The 24,038-nt window shown below is 42.1% G+C and overlaps 1 protein-coding gene across 2 annotated transcripts; it reads left to right on the plus strand.

Moving 5' to 3' along the window:
- The first annotated feature begins 378 nt into the window (after positions 1–378).
- Positions 379–23,198, plus strand: LOC149440684 (NXPE family member 1-like). 2 transcript variants are annotated; one of them, XM_089658252.1, is made up of 6 exons: positions 379–460; positions 6,315–6,419; positions 10,001–10,716; positions 17,741–17,802; positions 20,859–21,077; positions 22,380–23,198. In XM_089658252.1, exons 1-6 carry the CDS (start codon positions 443–445, stop codon positions 22,922–22,924), a joined length of 1,665 nt encoding a protein of 554 aa, XP_089514378.1. In that variant the 5' UTR covers positions 379–442; the 3' UTR covers positions 22,925–23,198. The 2 variants fall into 2 exon arrangements, with proteins under 2 accessions (XP_089514378.1, XP_089514379.1); XM_089658253.1 differs by lacking the exon at positions 379–460 and adding an exon at positions 3,174–3,345.
- The last annotated feature ends 840 nt before the right edge of the window (positions 23,199–24,038 follow it).

The raw sequence follows: 24,038 nt of genomic DNA on the forward strand, positions 1-24,038 counted from the left end.
GGGGGGGGGGGGTGTAAATCCTCTGGAGGGCAAATGGTTAAAAAAACAAAAAATGAAAGTGGTAAGCTACTATATATATTTTTTTGTTTGTTTTTTTGTTTGGTTTGATTTTTGTTTTTTTTGGTTTATGTTTTTGTTGGTTTTGGTTTGCTTTTTGGTTTTTTTGGGTTTATGTTTTTGTTGGTTTTGGTTTGGTTTTTTTTTTGTTTTGTTTTGTTTTAAACATATTGCTACATATATTTGCTTTAAATTAAACAGCAGCCATTAGATTCCCTATAAGTGGAGTCTGTTACCGAGTAACTATAAGTATTACTTACGTCACAATAGTCACACGTATCTGGATACACCTTTATTGGGTTGACCTTTGCAGGTAGAGCTGTAAAACAGTACAGTGTAGCAGCACAGTGTCTACAAGACCTGCAGATTATCCGTCAGTCCTGCTATGATAGGACCCCATACGGTAGGTGAACTGTATTATTTTTATTTCATTTTTATTTTAATTAATTATTTAGCAGTATTATTTATTTTAAAATGAAATTATTCCTACTTAGAATTTAAATATAAATATCTGAAAAGCTGGCATTTTCACAAAATAGGGATCATGATTTTTTTTTCATTTTTCTCTCGATGAAGTCTCATAGTTGTAGAATTAAACTGATGGCTAAGAATGGGTTTGGGGTTTTTTTGATGGCATGGGTTGAATGCGAATCCATGGAGTTCAAGATTTTTCTAAACCTTCTTGCACTGCATGGCCATTAAATCATGACCAGCAGGTTTAGTGGGACCAATAACCCCTAGTTCACATATCCGTGTTCCTGCAGGCTGTGTTTTGCATGGGCATGAGAGCCCATTCATTTGAATGGACTCCCATGCCCCGGGACACGCAGGGAAAGAAGTCCCTGCACTTCTTTGGAAACCGCAGCCCACAAGGGAACCTTGGTTCCCTGTGTGGTTGCAATTTCCAGTGCTGGTGGTGTGCCATTAGAATTAATGGCACCCACCCGCGGGTCAGCATTCTTCTGTGTGGGTGGTACGGCTGCACAGATTTTTGTGCGGATCCGCAGCAGCACCACCTGCACATATGTGAACCTAGCCTTAGGGGGCTTTAGATAAGACAGTCCCTTCATCATTAAACGGGGGGGGGGCACTGAGCATTCACAGGGATTGATTTACTAAAACTGGAGCGTGCCCCCCTTGTGACGTGATCAAACTATTAAGGAACTGTCATCCCGGTGCAACTGTCAGACAGTGGGAGCCAGTGTCGAGAGTGGAGCTTTTCTTTTTCTTTTTTCGGGTCGGTGGTGGTGGCGGGCATCATGACTGACATTGGATCTAATTCAATCAATGTATACCCTTCTCCTTTTTAAACCCTCAAAAAGTTAATACTTTCTCCCTAGAAAGTGCAATAATACATATAAAACCTTTTTGTGAATTTACAAAAATAAATAAAATAAATTAATTTTAAACATATAATACACAATAAAGTCCAACTAATCAAAAAAAAAAGAGTCCAAAATAGTGTCCACAAATATCCCAAAATTTATTTCACTCTTTCCATCCACTGAACGGATTGGCTCCTATTTCATCCGAAACGCACCTCAAAGTAAAAAATATAAAAATATCTAGTGCATTACCTTAATAATAATAATAACAATAATCACCCCGTGCAACCAAAATACACTTCAAAAACCTTTTTGTGAAAAAAAAAAAAAATTCTTATAGTGCATTTAATCACACAAATCGAACGGTGAGCACTCTGTGGTCACTGCAATTCAGTGTCTACCATCAACCAACACACAGTAGTACTAAATACTATTACCCTCTATGAGTATTGAAATGCTCAAACAATACTATGGAAAGATATTCCTCCACTTTCTCTTCCAAGAAGTTTTTTCCAAGGTCCTCAGAGAGATAAGAAGGGTCTCAGGACTAGTATTCCAAGCATAGGGATACTTTTTATTGATCCGTATGAGGAATGCTTTAAGGGATGGAGCAAGGCCTTTTTTTTTTTTCACAAAAAGGTTTTTTGAAGTGTATTTTGGTTGCACGGGGTGATTATTGTTATTATTATTATTAAGGTAATGCACTAGATATTTTTATATTTTTTACTTTGAGGTGCGTTTTGGATGAAATAGGAGCCAATCCGTCCAATCCGTTCAGTGGATGAAAAGAGTGAAATACATTTTGGGATATTTGTGGACACTATTTTGGACTCTCTTTTTGGACACTTTATTTTGATTAGTGGGACTTTATTGTGTATTATATGTTTAAAATTAATTTATTTTATTTATTTTTGTAAATTCACAAAAAGGTTTTATATGTATGTGACATTGGATCTACTTCGGGGGACATTTTTAAAATGTTTGTTTTTAATAAAAAGATTTGTCAAAGACTGTCATTTTTCTACTACACTGTTTTTTTTGTGAATGAGTAGCGGAACCATGTACCCCATACTCATTCACATGGGGAGGGGGCCTGGGATCTGGGTGTCCCCTTCTTGATACCAATAAGACCCCCACAACCACAGGCAACAGTTATGGGGAAGAGGCCCTTGTCCCCATTGACATTATTATTATTATTATTATACAGGATTTATATAGCACCACCAGTTTGCTCAGCCCCCTGCTCCAAAGCACCCCCCCCCCATGTTGAGGGCATTTATCCTGGTATGGTTCGGAGGAAGGCACACACTCGTCCCCCCCTTTCCTGACATGCCGGGCTGCAGATAACAGTTGGATAAAGGTCTGGTATGGATTTTGACGGTTCCCCTTAAAATCCATACCAGACCCCAAGGGCTTGGCATAGATGGGGGGGCCCACACATTTAAGTAATTAATAATAATTGCTAGGCAATGCTGGCAATTCTTTTTACATTCAACTGTCAGCAGGGAACCCCGCTGACAGCTGAAACAATACAAAATATGTTTAGTAGCTGTGCGATATCTTACTGTATACTCAGATGCGGTAAGATACCGCTTAGTGATTTGTCCCCTCTGTTCGAAGTTCACGGTCGAAATTTCGTTATGTTTGAATGTTCAACTGCGAACCGAACAGAATGGTGTTCGGCCCATCACTACTAGCAAACATGGGAGAAACCCTATCTGAGAATGTCTGCATTAACCCATGTCTTTCAGAACATTGCCCTCTGTGGTTCCATCCTCCATGATCTGTGTCACTAGGACACCCCACCTACAATATGCTCACAGTCTTCAATAGCTTGGCCCTTCAAAAATGTAATTCCTACAGCAGCCACGGTGATCCTGATAGCTGGGTGGCTTTCATGTGGTCCAGCAGCTATGGAGGAAGAGTGATTCCTGCCTCTATAAATTCAAAGAGGAATGAACAGGTAATGAATAAATATTACATTATACTGCCTCTCATACTTATGTGACACCAGAGGCCTACCTCCTTATCTCATTTTATTCCTCTTACTCTCTTCTCAGTCTTCTTCCCTTCCCTCCCTGACTTCTCTCGTACTCTCTTTTATTTCCATCTCCCCTCCCTGTGTCTTAATCTCCATCTCTCTCTTCTCTCTTTTTTATCTCCCTTTTAGTTTTTTCTAAATGTTCAATTTCTACCTTGACTGGTTAATTTGACCTGCATATAATCTACTTGTGACCTCGTGAACAAAAGCAAACAAGGGCGCACTCTCATCATGCATTACCGTGGTACACCACGTATTTATTATAAAAACATATAGATATACAGTCATGGCCGAAATTGTTGGCACCCTTGATATTTCTCCAGGAAATCATGTATTTCTCACGAAACGTATTGCATTAACACATGTTTTGCTATACACATGTTTATTCCCTTTGTGTGTATTGGGACAAAACAAAAAAAGGGAGGAAAGAAAGCAAATTCGACATAATGTCACACAAACCTCCAAAAATGGGCTGGACAAAAGTATTGGCACCCTTTCACAACTGCGGATAAATAAGAATGTTACAAGCATGTGATGCTCCTGTAAACTCACCTGGGGCAAGTAACAGGTGTGGGCAATATAGAAATCACACCTGAAAGCAGATAAAAAGGAGAGACGTTCACTTAACCTTTGCATTGTGTGTCTGTCTGTGCCACACTAAGCATGGACAACAGAAAGAGGAGACGAGAACTGTCTGAGGACCTGAGAACCAAAATTGTGGCAAAATATCAACAATCTCAAGGTTACAAGTCCATCTCCAGAGAACTAGATTTGCCTTTGTCCACAGTGCGCAACATTATCAAGAAGTTTGCAACCCATGGCACTGTAGCTAATCTCCCTGGTCGTGGACGGATGAGGAAAATTGATGAAAGATTGCAACGCAGAATAGTCCGGATGGTGGATAAGCAGCCCCAAACATGTTCCAAAGACATTCAAGCTGTCCTGCAGGCTCAGGGAGCATCAGTGTCAGCGCGAACTATCCGTCGACATTTAAATGAAATGAAACGCTATGGCAGGAGACCCAGGAGGACCCCACTGCTGACACAGAGACATAAAAAAGCAAGACTACAGTTTGCCAAAATGTACTTGAGTAAGCCAAAAGCCTTCTGGGAAAACGTCTTGTGGACAGATGAGACCAAGATAGAGCTTTTCGGTAAAGCACATCATTCTACTGTTTACCGAAAACGGAATGAGGCCTACAAAGAACAAAACACAGTACCTACGGTAAAATATGGTGGAGGTTCAATGATGTTTTGGGGTTGTTTTGCTGCCTCTGGCACTGGGTGCCTTGACTGTGTGCAAGGCATCATGAAATCTGAGGATTACCAAAGGATTTTGGGTCGCACTGTAGGGCCCAGTGTCAGAAAGCTGGGTTTGCGTCCAAGATCCTGGGTCTTCCAGCAGGACAATGACCCCAAACATACGTCAAAAAGCACTCAGAAATGGATGGCAAAGAAGCGCTGGAGAGTTCTGAAGTGGCCAGCAATGAGCCCAGATCTAAATCCCATTGAACACCTGTGGAGAGATCTTAAAATTGCTGTTGGGAAAAGGTGTCCTTCCAATAAGAGAGACCTGGAGCTGTTTGCAAAGGAAGAGTGGTCCAAAATTCCGGGTGAGAGGTGTCAGAAGCTTATTGATGGTTATAGGAAGCGACTGATTTCAGTTATGTTTTCCAAAGGGTGTGCAACCAAATATTAAGTTAAGGGTGCCAATACTTTTGTCCAGCCCATTTTTGGGGTTTTGTGTGACATTATGTCATATTTGCTTTTCTGCCTCTGTTTTATATTTGTTCCAATACATACAAAGGGAATAAACATGTGTATAGCAAAACATGTGTTAATGCAATACCTTTTTTGTGTGAAATACTTGATTTTCAGGAAAAATATCAAGGGTGCCAACAATTTCGGCCATGACTGTATACTCACAAACCAAAAGGGAATAAAAACAGAGCAGGTAGTTCGTAATGTCAGTTCAATGGAATACTAAACTCTTATGGTTTAACGTGTTTCGGGAGATGAACTCCCTTCTTTTGGTTTGTGAGTATATATCTATATGTTTTTATAATAAATACGTGGTGTACCACGGTAATGCACGATGAGAGTGCGCCCTTGTTTGCTTTTGTTCTCCAGTATCAAGATTTCCCGATCTTTGAAGGGCTGCACCTCAACATTTGACAATCAGAATTCCTTCTAGTCTGCATGAAGATTTGAGCCCTGGTTTTGTTTGTACTTTTGGATTCTACTTGTGACCTGCAGTGGACCTCTTTCTATCCTGCAGTGGACCTCTTTCTGACCTGCAGTGGACCTCTTTCTGACCTGCAGTGGACCTCTTTCTGTCTTGTGGTGGACCTCTTTCTGTCCTGCAGTGGACCTCTTTCTGACCTGCAGTGGACCTCTTTCTGACCTGCAGTGGACCTCTTTCTGTCCTGCGGTGGACCTCTTTCTGTCCTGCAGTGGACCTCTTTCTGTCCTGCAGTGGACCTCCTTCTGACCTGCAGTTGACACCCTCTAAGCTGTCCCCAACTGTTTTTGCTTTCCTATTGACTTGTATATGGAAAAGAACTGTTCTGATGGGAACAGAAGGTCATGTGCATGGCCACTGCTTTTCCAGCTATTTGTTTTTCTCTTTTTGCCATTGTCTTTTTATACCTCCCTTTCTTTGTCTCTCTTGTTAAGCTTCATACAATTAGTTTGTAAGTACAGATGTTACCTATTAAATTTAAGGCCCTTGTACAGCTTTGGAGGTGACGCCGCCGACTCCCAAGCCTGTCTTTTAACTAACACAACTTCAAGAAGAGAGTGTCCTTCACATGAGATGGGCGCCTCCATTGTCAGGACATGTTCTCTTGGGATCCTAAAAATAATGCCTGTCTCCCTCTTTTTGTTCTCCAGGAGGCAATTGCTCTGCGAAACATGAAGCCGTCTCTTAGATTGGTCGTGATAGTGGCAGTGGTAACTGCCATAATCTTCTTGGTGTTCAATCAGACAAATGTGCAGGTACTTTACACCATGTGGGTTTTAGAAACTAAAGGGTATGTAAAACTAAAACCTTTAAATTGTTTAAGACAGCGGTGCAGAGGATTAAAACCCCCACTAATGTAATTTTCACTGTCTGTGCACCATTTGGGAAGTTTCCTTTTATTTCATGTCCTAAGAACAGGAAGTTGGGGGAAATTTCCCAAAGTGAGCAGAATTTCTCATTTGGACATTAAAGAGTTCCCTTTACCTCTTGTTCTGGGGACAACCCTAAAATTTGGGATTTCCCCTCACTTTCCTAAGGTCAGTAGGCCAAAAAGCGTAAATATCTCCAAGGAGGACAAAGACATCAATAAAAGCGTGATAGAGGGACAAACCCTTCCTCATTTCCAAAATGAAGAAAAGTTTTTAGAGATACTTTACACTTTACTATATCATGAATGAAAACTTAATGTAAAGAGAAAAAATATTTCTGCTGCCTACAGTTGGGTTCCAGTCTTAAGTTCGCCACAGACAATTAGAATTTCTTATGAACATTCGTACTAAAATTCTCCAGAGTGCATTTGAATATCACTCAAAAGCACTTCAAAATGTTTCCCTTTACATCTTGCTCTGGTGACAATCCTAAAATTTTGGATTTCCCCTCACTTTCCTTCTCAAGGGCTAAGGTCACCAGGGCAAAAAGGGTAAATCTCCCCAAGGAAGACAAAGACATCAATAAAAGCTTGATAGAGGGACGAACCCTTCCCCACTTCCAAAATGAAACAAACGTTTTTAGAGATACACTTTAATATATCATGAATGAAAATTTTTTGTAGAGAAAATATATCTCTGCTGCCTACAGTTGGGTTCCAGTGTTAAGCTGTTCACACACAACTAAAATCTCATATGAACATTCGTACTAAAATTCTCCACAGTGCGTTTGAATGTCACTCAAAAGTACTTCAAATTTTGCTTGCTTTTAACACTTGAGTGTAATTTCCCAAACAGAAAACCAAATTTTCCATCCTGCTCCTTTGATTTTTCTCATCATTGCGGTCAAAATGAATGTCAATTTGACACCCATAATGATTTAAAAACTGAACAGTCTGGAAATGAAAGTGTTTGAACAAAATTCTAGTATATGGTTAGCTGTAAGCTTTATCAGTTTGGTACCGGTTTACAAAGTCAATATAAAATGTTTATCCAGATATATAAAAATGGGAGTTGTTTCTAGAGAAAAGGTGCTATGACAGTATTAACAAGAATATAAAACTGGCCTGAGTGAAGATCTAGGTCAAGGAATAGACAGGAGTGGGGTGGACTTTTTTTTCTATTGGATAGAATGTGTCTGAGTTAAAACCTCTTTCAGGTTTTTTTTGCTGCCTGTGTGGCACTAGTGAGAGTTACCCTCTCTATTTGTCCTGGTGACCACGTTTTGCAGTTATGACAATGTAGCACACTCCTAGCTAGGTGCTAGCTAGGTTAGGTAAATTTAGTTCTTTAACCCCTCTGTAATCAGTGGAGCAGCTTGTGGTTGCTTCTACTGCTCTGAGTTTCACAGGATTTGGGTTGACTGTTTCCCTCTGCCTTCAGGATGGTTCTGGAAAGTAAGGGTCTAGATAGTCAAACCTACAGCCTGAATGTTTATGTGGTCCCAGCCAATCCCTAGGGGAGGGTTACTAGTAGGTGGCTGGGAGAGTGCATAAATAGTTTGAGGCCTGGAGCAGAGGGGTCTTGTCCAGAAGTTCCCAGCATGAAGGGCTGCTGAGCAGTTCAGCTGCTCTTCTTCATTTGATCATTGAGGTCCCAGCAGAGCCTTTGCTGGAGCTGACTGAAGGATCTGGTCTGGAGAGTTCATATTGGAAGGAGGCATGCAAATATCCAAGGACATTTGTGAGTACAGACCATTGTGTGAGATCCTAGTAACTGAGAGTTGTTGCTATCCCTCTCATAATAGTGTCGGCCTGTGCAAAAATGTGAACATTTCTTACAGTGTCCCTGTGTGGCTTGGTCCATTATTTGTTATTGTTGATTAAGTGTCCTCAAGTTTTTACTTTATGTTGCTGGAGTATCCCACAGCTACCCTACACCTCATCCAAGTTTGAATCTAATAAAGAATGAAAGTGGTTGTAAACCTATACATAAACCCAGTGCAGTGACTGGCTTCAGGTGATACACAGGGGTAAAATAAATCCTCCTACATAAGTTGTACCTGTTTATCTGAGTCTTCTCTACATCCATTCATAGTGCTGAATTTATAAAGCTTGTCTGAGTGTTCAGAAAACAGGGGGCAGAGAGCTGATATTACACACTGCAGAGCTCAGAGTGGAGAGCTCTGAGAGCTGATTGGAGGGAAGGGATACACCCCCCTTCACACAGTACACAGGAACAGAGCTGAGGATATCGATCAGCTGGGGGTCTCTCCCCTGTCACCATTTTTTCTTTTGGTGTCAGGAAGACTTGTCAGAAGTGATTCATGCCGATAGCAGAGGAAGGAGGAAGCAGACAGAAATAACACTTAATCTGAGATCTTAGCTTGTCTGAGATCTTAGAAAATAAGAGGTGAAGGCCTAAACTTACACTCTGCAGAGCTCAGTAAGGAGAATTTTTAGAGCTGATTGGAGGGAAGAGACACCCCCCCCCCACTCCACACAGCAAACAGGAACAGAGCTGAGACTGTCAATCTCCCCTGTAACCACTTTTTTCTTGGTGTCATGAAAACTTGTCAAAAGTGCTGTTAGCAGGGAAACAAGGCAGCAGACAGAAATGACACTTAGTGCTCTTAATTGAGACAAGTACACACTGTAGAGGAATAGGCTTTGTTAATGTTTCATGTGTGAGGTTTACTATTACTTTAAGAAAAAGGATACCCCTAGACTATTCACAGAGCTGGAAGAGTGACTGAGACTGTGTGCCTGGCTGAAGATACACTAGCATGGGAATGAACCTTAGGACCACTCAGTGGGTCCTTTCAGGGGTGAGTGCTGCAACAAGAACAGGAATAGAGGAGATATCTTCCAATTGAGTACCTGGCCTGGTGATAAGAGGGATCTATGGAAGAGATTTCCTCTGACCTCCTGTTCCAGGCACAACTATAAAAGTTTGGATTTTTCCATCAATTGGGAACATATGTAGAAAGCATAGAATCTGGCATTTACCAAACATTCATTGTAGTTGAATCTTTCAGGTGCATGTTTGATGACACATTCACAGCTTCAGAAATGTGTTCCTTGTGGTCAATTTATAAATGTTTGCACCCAAGATTTCCAAAACTGTCTTCGGAGTTTGAATTAAGAAAATATGTAAATCTGGAGTGAAAGTTGTGTGACTGTTGAGTGAAAACTTTAATAAAGAACTCCTTTTGTGTCCCAGTGGCAACATGGGTCACCTGTGTTCTCAGCTCCGTCCACTTGACGGTGGTAAGAAGTTAGAACCATAAGGGAGCCTTGGTGGAGTTTGTTTAACATTTAAAGGAGTACAATAGAAAAAGTGAGACCTCTAGCCAGTGGGTGGTTTATTTTAGCTTTTGTAGGACTAACCATTCAAATAAGTTATTGATGAATCCTGCTTTGTTTTTTATTGCAACATTACACTTTTAAAACATTTAACTTATTTTTCAGGTCCCTAAAATTAACATGCTGCAGTTATGTAACTGCCAACCACAAAAAGAATGTAGCAGTACAGACTCCATCCCTGCACTATTGGAAACCGATGATGAAATTGAAGACCTTTTCAATAAGATTGACAGGCCCATTCCAAAGGTGTCCATTGATGACGTGGAAAAGGCAACCAGTGCAGAGGAGACCAAACTGACTGTTGTTAACCCAAAAAATTATTACTGTTTGGAGGACCTACTGTTTGTGAGGGTTGATGCATATGATTATTCTGGAGCCCTAAAACCATATGGCGGTGATTATTTAAGGGCCAGAATATACTCACCTGCCACGAACAGCAGTGCTAGTGGCAGTATAAAAGATTATAATAATGGGACATATCTAGTAAAATTCACCTTGTTTTGGGAGGGAACTGTGCACATATCGATAGTCCTAATGCACCCAAGCGAGGCCGTCTCTGCCTTATGGCGTGGCAGGAACCAAGGCTTCGCCAACATTAAGTACACTGGAAATTTCACAAGTGCTACGAGCTACGCCAACAGTGAATGCGGGTTCCATCTTGACACCCAGGAGGAAGTCTGTGCCTACATCGATAAAAGGGATAAGGAGGCTTTTTATTGTGTTAAGCCTAAAAATTACCCTTGCGAAGCTCTAACCCATATGAATTCCGTCAACCGAGATCATTCCTATCTTACAGAGGAGGAGCAGCTTCTTCTTAGCAGGTAATGCACACAACTGGACACCTTACTGTAGGAAAGGGTGTGCCATATCACAGAAAGTTGCCTTGGGTTCCTGGTTGAAGCCAAGCCAAAAACTATTTCTGTAAAAAGATAACCTCTCTTAAGTTTGTATGATGCTCTGTGTCCCCAATGGAAATATTTACACTCACCTCCTGTCCTGGTGAGCTCACAAAAAGTGAAGGGATATCTACCTATTTGGGACCCAGACAGCAGTAAAAGTCCAAAGGAGGCTCTAATCCAGCAATGGGCAAACTACGGCCCGGCGGACCTTTTAATCCGGCCCGCGGAGAACGTGAGGGGAGCTAGGCTCCTCTCACAGTCCGCCCTGAAGACCGGTGTAGCATGAAAATCTGTCTCCTATGAGGATCTGTCCCCCTCGACGTATCTGCGCATGTGCCGGAGATCGCCGATCGGCTGCTAATGCCTGAAACTGGCACATGCGCAGATACGTCGAGGGGGACAGATCCTCATAGGAGACAGATTTTCATGCTACACCGGAACGGCGCGGGAACACGGCGAGAGGAACGCGCGGAGCAAAGGTAAGTGAATTGACACAGGGGGGACTTGGGGACTTAATATGGGGGTTGAATTACTATATGGGGGATGAATTACTATATGGGGGATTAATTACTATATGGGGGATGAATTACTATATGGGGGATGAATTACTATATGGGGGATGAATTATTATATGGGGGATGAATTACTATATGGGGGATGAATTACTATGGGGGATGAATTACTATATGGGGGACGAATTACTATAGGGGGGATGAATTACTATGGGGGATGAATTACTATATGGGGGATGAATTACTATGGGGGATGAATTACTATGGGGGATGAATTACTATATGGGGGATGAAATACTATGGGGGATGAATTACTATATGGGGGATGAATTACTATGGGGGATGAATTACTATGGGGGATGAATTACTATATGGGGGATGAATTACTATGGGGGATGAATTACTATGGGGGATGAATTACTATATGGGGGATGGATTACTATATGGGGGATGAATTACTATGGGGGATGAATTACTATATGGGGGATGAATTACTATGGGGGATTTATTACTATATGGGGGATGAATTACTATGGGGGATGAATTACTATATGGGGGATGAATTACTATATGGGGGATGAATTACTGTGGGGGATGAATTACTATATGGGGGATGAATTACTATATGGGGGATTAATTACTATATGGGGGATGAATTACTATGGGGGATGAATTACTATGGGGGATGAATTACTATATGGGGGATGAATTACTATGCTTACTATGGGGGAATATTACTATACTTACTATGGATGACACATACACATCATTCATCTACTCTTGGTCCGGCCCCCAGGTCCAATATATGAACCCATTGCGGACCTCAAGTCAAAAAGTTTGCCCACCCCTGCTCTAATCCTTCCCTTATAGATGCCAATTTTCACAGATTTGCTGGGACAGCAAATGCCTTCTGTCCCACCAATGCTGTGTCCCGGGCCATGTCCCAAGATCACAGGATCGCCCTCAACAGTGCCCTCTGCCTTGCAATACTGCATGGTGTGCGGAGACTCCCACCATGCTGATGAGAAGGAGCTCATTGGCAGAGACAGCAATTAATGTGAATAGGAGGGTCAGCTGTAGTGGTGCATGCCGCCAGTCATACAAGAGGTGACTTCTGATTTGGGCAGAACTACTAGGTAGACTAGAGAAGGGTGGCTTATGCCTCTTTAATAGTGACTATAGCCAATGCATGCTCTCTTCTATCACCTCTTTTTCTTTCTGTTAAAATTTTTTTTTTCGAAAGCCTCTTAATGCCCATATAATACCCGTGTTTCCTGCAGAGAATTAACAGGGATATATGGCATTTTTCCTTTATAGCAGGGGTGATGAATTAAAATTCACGGAGGTCCGATCAGTAACATTTTCTTCCAGCAGAGGTCCAAATCTCATATTTGTTCTGTGGCTCAAATCCTTAACATCACAACCCCCCCTTTTACATCAGTGTCCTCATTCCCCCTTCACATCAGAGTCCTCTCTTTACATTAGCGTCATCCGTCCTCCCCTTCACATCAACATCCCCCCATTTACATCACAATGCCAGCTTTACATCACAGCGCTCCTCTTTATAATATAACCCCAATTTACAATACAACCCACATTTTTAATGCAGCCCCCCTTTACATTGCAGTCCCCCCTTTGACATCAAAGTCCCCCTTTACTCCCCTTTGCATCACAGCACGCCATTCACATCACAGTCCCCCCTTTACATCACAGTCCCCCCTTTACATCACAGTCCTCACTTTACATTGCAGTCCCTCCTTTACATCACCTTTACATCCCCTTCATATCATACACCTTTTTGCATCACAGCACCCCATTAATGTCACAGCCCCCCCCCCCCACATCATAGTGCTCCTCACAGTTCACCTTACATCAAAGAGCCCCATTTACATCACAGTCCTCACTTTACATTGCAGTCCCACCTTTACATCCCCTTCATATCATACACCTTTTTGCATCACAGCACCCCATTCATGTTACAGCCCCCCCCCCACATCACAGTGCTCCTCTTTACATACAACCCACCTTTACATTGCAGTCTCCCCTTTAAATTACAGCTGCCTTTACATTACAATATCCACTTTTACATCACAGTCACCCCTTTACTTTGTAGCACCCCCCCTCCTTTATATTACAACCCTATTACACTACAGTGCCCACCTTTACATCATGGCCCTGCTTTGTAACATAGTCCCTACATATACATCACAGCCCCCCCCCCCCACACTTTACATCATCGCACCACTCTTTATTATTATTATTACACAGGATTTATATAGCGCCAACAGTTTGCTCAGCGCTTTACAATTTGCTTTGCACTCTTTACACTCCAGCCCCTCCCCGTTACATATATAGCTACCCCTTTACAAGATGGCCTTCCGTTATATTACAGTACCCCCCCTCCCCTTTATATTGCAGTGTCCCTTTACATCACATCCCACCCCATTTACATCATAGTCCCCAACTTTACACCACAGTCCTCAACTTTACATTGCAGCCTCCCTTTGGACAACAGCATCCCCCTTTACATTGCACCCATTCCTACCTTACTCAGCAGGGCAGGGAAAGGTAGGTGCATCAGGTCTGAAAGGAGGGTGGGAGCTTTCCAACGTTTCCTGATAACTAGTGGGTGATTGGTTGCTAGGACCGCCCTGTGTTGCAAGCAACCAATCACTGCCAATTAACTTGAAAAGTGGGGCTTCTATCCAGACCGGCTGGGACTCCCATCCTCTGCCCCGCTCTGAAGATGATCGTCTCAGCAGAGGATGGGAGCGATAGCAGGTCCTGATGGAGGGTGTGGGAAGGAGAAGGGACAGAGGCAACTGAATGGCGTGGCCGCTGTGGTCCAGATAGACCTGTCACTCGATCAAGGTCCGTGTAGGGACGGACTGACAACTCATGGGGCCCCCCGGGCAATAGGGGATCATGGGGCCCCTGTGTCCTTACCCAAACTCAAAAAAGCCTATGAAAAAGGTACCAGGGGCATCTCATGGGGACCCCTACTGACCCGGGCCCTCGGGCAGTGCCCGAGTTTCCAAATGGTCAGTCCGCCCATGGGTCCGTACCATGGTCCGCCATTTTGAGATGCCTGATACATAGATTCTCTATATATATTGGCTACATATGAACTACTTACTCCATGTCACCTCGAAACGGCATTAATGTATACAATATGTAAACCCTCACTTTGTAAAACAGCCCATTCCATTTAATATAGAAATGAAAAGCAAAACATTTGTGTGTACATATAAAAAAATGATAAATCCCTATTTTTCTTCTCTTATTTTATAAGTAATCACATACCCTCTAAGCAGCTTAGGCAACTGAGAACAGAGAGCTGGGGGGAGGAGAAACAGCAGCACACTAAACCTTTGAGTGAATGGCTGTGTACGGGGAGGGACTGAATGAGCAGAATTCTAATCATTGGAGGAGAGCAGGCACAGCCAACAAACTGACCACGCTGTGTTCCCATGCCTAAGGTGGTCAGTTTTGAAAGGAAAGCAGAGGTGCGGGCAGGAACACCAGGGATTTCATACAAAGGAAGCAATACAAAGAGAACAGTTTTTCCTACAATTACATGGTACAGAAGGCACATATCAGGAATATGAATATATTGGGTTTACATATTCTTTACTGTCCCATCAATCTTATAAATACACCAATACCTGATCCTGTAAATGGCCCTCCACTAGCTCCCTCAATGCTCAAATACCTCCTGTAATCTCTGATGTGATATTAAAGTGAAGGTGATACAAAAAAGCACCCAAAACTCAACATGTTTCGCCTTTTAAAAATAAGGCTTCATCAGGCGTAGTGGTGTGCTGACCTGGATAATGTCCATTTTAATATAAAGGCCATTTTACATGTGGTTTTACCTTGCCAAGAAGCAACATCCACTTTTTTTTGCAACTATGGAAAAGCACCTATAACAGCAATTAAAATACATTTTTAAATGTCGAATGACAAGACAATATAGTAGATTTGGTTAGTCCTCTTGTCTTGCAGCGCTCTGGCTTTGGTTTCAGTTCCCACTAAGAACATTTTCTGCATGAGGTTTGTACATTTGCCCTTTTCTGGTTGGATTCTCCCGACTGCTCCAGATTCCTCCCACATTCCAAAATGTGACAGCCAGGGGTGGACTGACAACTCATGGGGCCCTCGGGCAATAGGGGACCATGGGGCCCCTGTGTCCTTGCCCACACCCAAAAAAGCCTATAAAAAGGTAACAGGGGCATTTCATGGGGCTCCCTACTGACCCTGGGCCCTCAGGCAGTGCCCAAGTGCTCGAATGGTCAGTCTGCCCCTGATTGTGTTGGGTTAAAAAAAAATTGTGAGCTTCCCCCGGGACTGGGGCTGATGCACTGTTCTCTATGTAAACCAGTGACAAGCATGTCAGTGCTATACAAGTATGTCAAAATAATAATATTGCTTTAAAGCTGACCTCCACACAAAAGGGGAAGTTCCGCTTTAAGTCTTTGTCCCCCGCTCCCCATTAAGGATTGGCACCTTTGGGGAGCGGGTATCCGAATTTGACACCCGCTCCCACTTCCGCTGCAATCGCCTTGGCGATCAGAACAGAGGTTGTCCTCCTACCCTCCCTCCCCGTAGTCTTCTGGGACACATGTCTGGTTCCAGAAGACTACAGGGCCATTCACAAAGGGCAGCGCTTCTCGCGCATGCTCAGTGGGCACCCGGCTGTGAAGTCTCAAGCTGTCACATCCGGGTGCCCACACTGAAGATGCCGGTGCTGGGGAGAGAAGACGGCCGGTGAAACCAACCGCGGTGAGGACATCGCTGGACCCAGGGACAGGTAAGTGGCTGTATTTTAAAAGTCAGCAGCTAAAGTTTTTGTAGCTGCTGACTTTTATTTATTTATTTTTCAGGGTGGAACTCCGCCTTGAGTGAAAAATGTTATTAACCCCTTTGTGACTGAGGGTAAAACAAATCCTAACTCCTGAACACAATTTTGCAACTTTGACATGTGTTAGTAAAACTGTACATATCATCACAGCTATTTACTAGTGTATCTAGGAGGATTATAATTTGTTTTTATCAGGAAACATTGACCCTGACCTTGACCCTAACACTGACCCTGACCTAGATCAAACACAGATCTATTTTTTCTTTCTTTTTTTTTTTTTACCACTTCCCGTCCACCCTATATCAGTAATACTGCAACAGGGCGGCATGGGTGTGCAAAATCATGTATACATATGTGATTTTGCATTTCGAGGTAGGGGGCGCGCACCGCTATTCGTGGCCTCGGCTGTCAATCACCAGGTCCCGGCCGGTGATTGCTCGCCGCCACCCGGTGATCGAGGAGCATTACCGACAGAAGGAGAGAACTGTATGTAAACAATACAGATCTCTCCCCTGTCAACTCCTGCGCACTGTTTTGCATGGCTCTGCATAGCACCGCCATACAAAGCAGTGTGCTTACAGTGAAGCACACAAACACAGCACACATTAAAACAGCACACCGTTAACCCTTTGAACACCCCACATGTTAACCCCTTCATGCCCAGTGCCATTAGTACAGCGTCAGTGCTTTTTATTAGCACTGGTCACTGTATTGGTGTCACTGCAGATGTCAGTGACAACAAGACAGTTCCCCCCAGTGTCAGAATACCCTCCGCAGTCCCGCTATAAGTCTCTGATCGCCGCCATTACTAGTAAAAATTGATCCCAGTATATATACCGCCATTTGTAGATGCTATAACTTTCACATAAACCAATTAATTTACACGTATTGGGATTTTTATTTAGCAAAGACACGGAGCAGAATACATTTTGGCCTAAATTTATGATGAAATTTGATGTTTTACATTTTTTTACTGGGCATGTTTAATAGCAAAAAGTCTAAAATATTTTTTTTCTCAAAATTGTCAGGCTTTTTTTTATAGCGCAAAAAATAAAAAACGCACAGGTGATTAAATACCCCCGAAAGAAAGCTCTATTCATGGGAAAAAAAGGACGTAAATTGAATTTGGGTGCAGCGTTGCATGACTGCGCAATTGTCAGTCAAAGCAACTCAGCGCCGTAACGCAAAACATGGCCTGGTCAGGAGGAAGGGCGGGGGAATCCACTGGAGGGCAATTTGTTTTTGTTTACATTTTTCTCCTCCAGCAGTAGAAAAAGACATAATGTATCTTTTTCTCCATTTAAGAGGAGAAAAAAAACACAAGGACGGGCTGTACAATGACTGATCACTGTGATAGCCATTCAGAGGCTCTCACAATGATCAGGTGTTCGGGAACCAGGAATGATTGGTGAGAGCCCAGTGCCTGTGCTGGGAGGGAGCGGCAGAGCGCGTTCCAAGCGCAAATACATGTATGTATATATGAAGCCTTATGGAAGAAGACCAACTTGTGTGCACTTGGCGGGAAGACATTTTAATTATAATGTTTTGGTAAAACATTGTTATTTTATTTTAGGTCAAACATTGGGCTGGAAGTTTCAAAGCCTTTAAAACCTGTCAAAGTTTCCAGCTGTGGCAGTAAGTTTCTATTTAGTGAATCCATATTTTCAAAATGAAAATTTATTTTTTGCTTCAAAAATGTAAAATTCATCAGACAACAATTTAGAGGGGCTTTGGTACAATTTATTTAATTTTTTATTTATTATTTATTTCAGGTACTTATATGGCACCATCACTTTACGCAGTGCTTTTCATACCTAAATATTGTACATTCAAATTGGTCCCTAACCCTCAAGGGGCATACAATCTAAGGTCCCTAACCCTCAAGGGGCATACAATCTAAGGTCCCTAACCCTCAAGGGGTGTACAATCTAAGGCCCCTAACCCTCAAGGGGTGTACAATCTAAGGCCCCTAACCCTCAAGGGGCATACAATGTAAGGTCCCTAACCCTCAAGGGGTGTACAATCTAAGGTCCCTAACCCTCAAGGGGCATACAATCTAAGGTCCCTAACCCTCAAGGGGTGTACAATCTAAGGTCCCTAACCCTCAAGGAGTGTACAATCTAAGGTCCCCAACTCACATTCATACATACTTGGCTCCTGTCTAAATTGTCCCTAGTATGTGTATGTATGAATGTGAGTTAGGGACCTTAGATTGTACGCCCATTGAAGGTTATGGACCTTAGATTGTACGCCCCTTGAGGGTTAGGGACCTTAGATTCTACGCCCCTTGAGGGTTAGGGACCTTAGATTCTACGCCCCTTGAGGGTTAGGGACCTTAGATTGTATGCCCCTTGAGGGTTAGGGACCTTAGATTGTATGCCCCTTGAGGGTTAGGGACCTTAGATTGTGCGCCCCTTGAGGGTTAGGGACTGATGTGATTGTACAATATATATGTAAAGTGCTGCGTAAATTGATGGCGCTATATAAGTACCTGAAATAAATAAATACAAATACTAGGGCCAATTTAGACAGGATCCAAGTATTTATTTATTCATTACAGGTACTTATATAGCGCCATTAATTTATGCAGCACTTTACATGTATATTGTACAATCACATCAGTCCCTAACCCTCAAGGGGTGTACAATCTAAGGTCCCTAACTCACATTCATACATACACATACTAGGGCCAATTTAGACAGGATCCAATTAACCTACCAGCATGTCTTTGGAGTGTGGGAGGAAACCGGAGTACCCGGAGGAAACCCACACAGACACAGGAGAACAAACCAACGACCTTGGTACTGCCAGGTGGAAATGCTAACCATTTAGCCACTGTCCTGCTTGCCTTATCATATTTCTGCCCCTAGATAGTATACCTAAGTATGTATCAGACAGTGCAGTCAGTATCCTTTCTGAATACGTAGTGAAAGAGGATGGAGAGTGTATAAAATTCCAGAAATGAAAAGGGTTTTTAATGCACACACTATTGAATTAGCTACCTGTAGTCTGTGCATTGAGATAGTATTAGTCACTTGTATCTAACGCTCTTTGTCTCCTGTAAAAGTACATCTAACAAATCTATTGACCAATTATATTAACTCCCGTGTACATGAAAATTAACATTTACACTATGTCACCACGTAGATTTTTACACCTATGTAAGCTTGCTGGACATTTCTTTCCAAAAGCATGGGCATTAAAATAGTGCTGGCTTCCATTTTCAGGCTATAACAGCCTCCACTCTTAAGGAAAGACTTTCCATTAGATTCTGGAGTGTGTCTGTTGCAATTTGTGCCCATTTAACCAAAATAGCACATATGAGGTCAGGTACAGATGCTGGGTGAGAAGACCTTGCTCACAATCTGAGTTCCAATGGATCCCAAAGGTGTTGAGTAGGGTTGAGGTCAAGGCTTTGTGCAGGACATTTGGGTTCCTCCACACCAAACTGGTCAAGTTATATCTTTATGGAGCTGGCTTTATACACAGGGGCACAGTCATGCTGGAACAAATAGGGGACTTCTCTAAGCTGTCACCACAGGGTTGTCTAAACCGGTGTTTCTCAACCTTTTTTCAGTCAAAGCACCCTTTAAAATGATGGACACTCCTGAGGCACCCTTTAAGATTATGGACACTCCTGAGGCACCTTTTAAGATTATGGAGAGTCCCGAGGCACCCTTTACAATTATGGACAGTCCCGAGGCACCCTTTAAGATTATGGAGAGTCCCGAGGCACCCTTTACAATTATGGACAGTCCCGAGGCACCCTTTACAATTATGGACAGTCCCGAGGCACCCTTTACAATTATGGACAGTCCCGAGGCACCCTTTAAAATTATGGACAGTCCTGAGGCACCCTTTAAGATTATGGACAGTCTTGATGCACCGCATTTTAGAATGTAGGACACCCAACATTAGAAGGGATTTATTCTTCCAAAGCAAATACTCTTTTGCACACTTGTAATGACTAGTATTTCTTTGTTTCTCTTCTCCCTCAGTTTTTCTCCATCACTGAGCTAATGTGACCCCAGCACGGATGGAGAGGGGCAGGGGAGGGTCAAACTAGGATGTTGTGCAGGCAGCTGACATCCTCCTTATCAACTGATGATGTCATTGGTTGTCAGGACACCGGCGACTAGAAGGTCAGGCTTGTTCCGGGCAATTTTTAGAAATTTTGCCATGGCACCCTGAAGAAACCTCAGGGCACCCTAGGGTGCCTGGGCACCCTGGTTGAAAAAGGCTGGTCTAAACTTTCCTTGTATGCTATACCATTAACATAACCACCCCCTGGAAACACATGAACTCAATAATTTTGAGTGGTGTCAACATACTTTTGGTCATATTGTGCACACAAAGAACAAATATGTAATGTCCCTGAATGATAGTCCCTGACTGAACTCTCCAATATGCTTGTTCATTGAAATCTACACAGCTATTGGAACACATGCTTCACCTCCATGTAAACTATTTCTAGAATTTAATCTCAAAACACTGTACAGGTATGTGACATTCCTGGAGTTCTGCTTCTATTTTGTAAACCAGGCTTTGCAAACCCATTGTAAATACCAGTGTTCCCCAATGTTTGGAATCTGGCTAGTATTAACACATAGAACGCATCAGCCTGTAATAAATAATAGGTGATATTTAAGGTTTCACATGCAATGTCTCATAATCGGTATTATTTTGTTTAGAAAAGCAGGAGGAACCCAGTGAAAAGTGTAGAACGGGATCCTACTATCCCATTCCAAGTGGATATTTCTCATATAATCTGTGGAAGCCCATCCACTGTAAGATGACACAATTCACTAACAATGATAAACTGAAAGACTTTCTTAAGGGCAAAAAGCTATTCCTCTTGGGGGATTCTACAGTTCGCCAATATATAAGACACTTCGCAGAGAATATTAAAAGTAAGTATAGAGGATCCTTCATTTCTTTGGGTCTGTCTTCAATCCCTCTCTCCCTTTCTTCCTCACGTCTTCATATTTCCTTCTATTCTTCATTCTTCCTCCGTCTCTTCCTTTCTTGAGATTTTTAACTTAAGATGCAAATATTGAAAGCCTTTGCTGAATTCAACATACTTCATATTTCACTGTACAGCCAACACTAAAACTAAGTAAAGAGAGATATTCTTTCATTCTTTCCATTAAATCTTGCTTCCTTACTTGAGATCTTTCGTTTTTCCTTCTTTATCTCCCCACCTCCTGTATGTTTTGAGTTTTTACTTCTTACAGACTTTTGTTCATTTAGAAATTTTCTTCCTTCCTTTTTTGAGAAATTCATATCTTCCTTCTACAATTTAGGAATAAAATTTTTAAAAACCCTGCAGTACTCAACATATTTTGAGAGGACCTGTACTGGGAAGGCTGTACCCAAAAAAGTCAGCCACAGGAAACAGGTTACCAGTATTGCCTGTTGTCTTCCTGCAGCTAATGTCTTCTCCATTACTAACTTGCCATGCCTCATTTTACACTGGGGTTGATTTACTGAAACTGGAGAGTGCAAAATCTGGTGCAGCTGTGCATGGTAGCCAATCAACTTCTGACATCAGATTGTTCAGTTAAGCTTTGGCAATAAAACCTGGAACCTGATTGGTAGACTGGAAGAGAACTGCAGAGCTGCACCAGATTTTGCACTCTTCAGTTTTAGTAAATCAACCCCAATGTGTCCCTGTGTGGAGGCAACCATCTTAGTAGAGTCAGTTTTTTGTGTTTTCATCTCAGGACTGCTATGGCTGTTGATCTGATTAATTATTCAAGAAGCAGAAATAGAAGGGGAAGAAGCACAGATCACTAGAATAAATAAAGCAAAAACAAGAAGATTTTTGCATTGCCGGTCCTCAGGTACAGCTTTCCCTCCAGCAAGGAGAATAGTGAAAAACACAGTAGTACACCACCAAATCTTATGGGATTAGCAGTAAGAGGCAGTATTGCCTTACAATATCTCACAATGCAAATATAAAACTATCTGAATCAAACCACACTGCAAATGTTTGGAGGAATTCAAATCAAACAGTAGATATTTTAAGGTACCATTTACAGCTGTTCCTATTAGATAGGAAATTGCCATGTTTTATGCACAGATCCACTCTGTGGAGAGTGTTAAAAGTAAGTATTCAAAGACCTTCCATCCTTTCTTCCTTTCTTCCTTCGTTCCTTCCTTCCCAAAACCCCTGGAGTGTTAATAAGAATTATTGTTTTTACTTCTTTAAGTTGTGGATTACTTCAATCACACGGAGGATGAGATGCAGTCCTGGCAAAAGACTCTTCTGGCCATTAATCTGGAAAAGTTTATTTATGTCCAGTGGAAGAAACACACTTTCCCATTTGTCAGTAAAACCTTCTACTCCATCAAAGAAGACGCCTACATGGCCCGCCAAATTGACCAGATTGGCGGAGGAGAAAATACTATCATAATTCTTACTTTAGGTCAACATTTCAGGCCTTTTCCCTTTCGAACTTTCATCAGGTCAGCGATCAATGTACGGAGAGCGATTGAACGGCTCTTTATCCGAAGTCCACGCACCAGAGTGATCATAAAGGAGGAGAATGCCCGTGACATGGACATTGACATGGAACGCTTCAGTGATTTCCATGGCCATGTCCAATACCTGGCACTCCGGGAGATTTTTGAAGGGTTGAACGTTGGGTTTGTTGATGGCTTGGACATGACTATTGCCTATGCATGTAATGTCATTCATCCTCCCTTGGAAGTTCTAGAAAACCTCATTAGCATGTCCTTTACAAAAGCTTCATAAAATTGAGCAGAAGTTAAAAGAGAAAGAGTTTGTAGAGTCAGTCATTATCATCACCGCTATTTTCAGAAAACTTAGCCTAGAAGTAGTGGGAGCTACAGTAGGCCAAATCTGAGGCTCTTCTTTTTGTAGCCAAGGGTTCAAGTCTTCTTGGTGAATTCCAATTCCTTTCAGATCAGCCAGGAGACAAGTGAACTTAAGTTCAGTAACACATGAAAGCAGGAAAGCATAAAGCTCACCTTTAAAGTCAAACCATAATAAAATTGGGCACCATGAAGGTTTTGCTGCTTGCATTGTTTTCTCGAAAAAAGCCCATCATTCTTTTCAAAGTGTTCTGGATGTGTCTATATTTTTTTATGTAGAGGAATGGAGGACTCTTTGGAGGCACAGGCTCTATTATCAAAGATCCTAGTGATGGGCTTTTTAATAGAACATGCTAAGGTCTAGTAGGGACTAGGTTATGATATGTCTTGACACAATCTCAACTTAAAGGGTGCAATTTAAAGTGAACCTGTGCCTTCACCATTTAGGAAATGCACAGCATAGCGTACAGCATGGCAAAAGAAAAGAGCTGGTATAGAAATGGGAACATACATCATGGCATAGAGGATGAGGCAGAAAAAATTGAGAAAGCATAGCATGGTATGCGAAATAGGGCTTTGAAGATAAAGTAACCTACAGCATCGGGTACAGAATGAGATGGTCCATAAAAAGGAATGGATAGCATATTTTACAAAATTAGGCCTTGTGAAGTAGGGAATGTACAACATAGCGTGAAACATGAGGTGTTGCAGAATATGGAATGTAGAGCATGGCATACGGAATGAGGACTTGTGAAATAGGTTAACCACTTGAGCTCCAGAGGATTTACCCCCCTTAATGACCAGGCCTCTTTTTGCTACTCGGCGCTGCACTAATTCAACTGATAATTGCGCGGTCATGCAATGCTGCACCCAAACGAAATTTACGTCCTTTTTTTCACACAAATAGAGCTTTCTTTCGGTGTAATTTGATCACCTGTGCGCTTTTTATTTTTCACGCTATAAACAAAAAAAGGCCAAACATTTTGAAGAAAAACATTATTTTTCATTTTCAGCTATAAAAAATATATAGTAAA

The sequence above is a fragment of the Staurois parvus genome, unplaced genomic scaffold, assembly GCF_062004578.1.
Source record: "Staurois parvus isolate SC_StPar_1 unplaced genomic scaffold, SC_StPar_1.0 ptg001060l, whole genome shotgun sequence".
In the NCBI taxonomy this organism is placed as follows: domain Eukaryota; kingdom Metazoa; phylum Chordata; class Amphibia; order Anura; family Ranidae; genus Staurois; species Staurois parvus.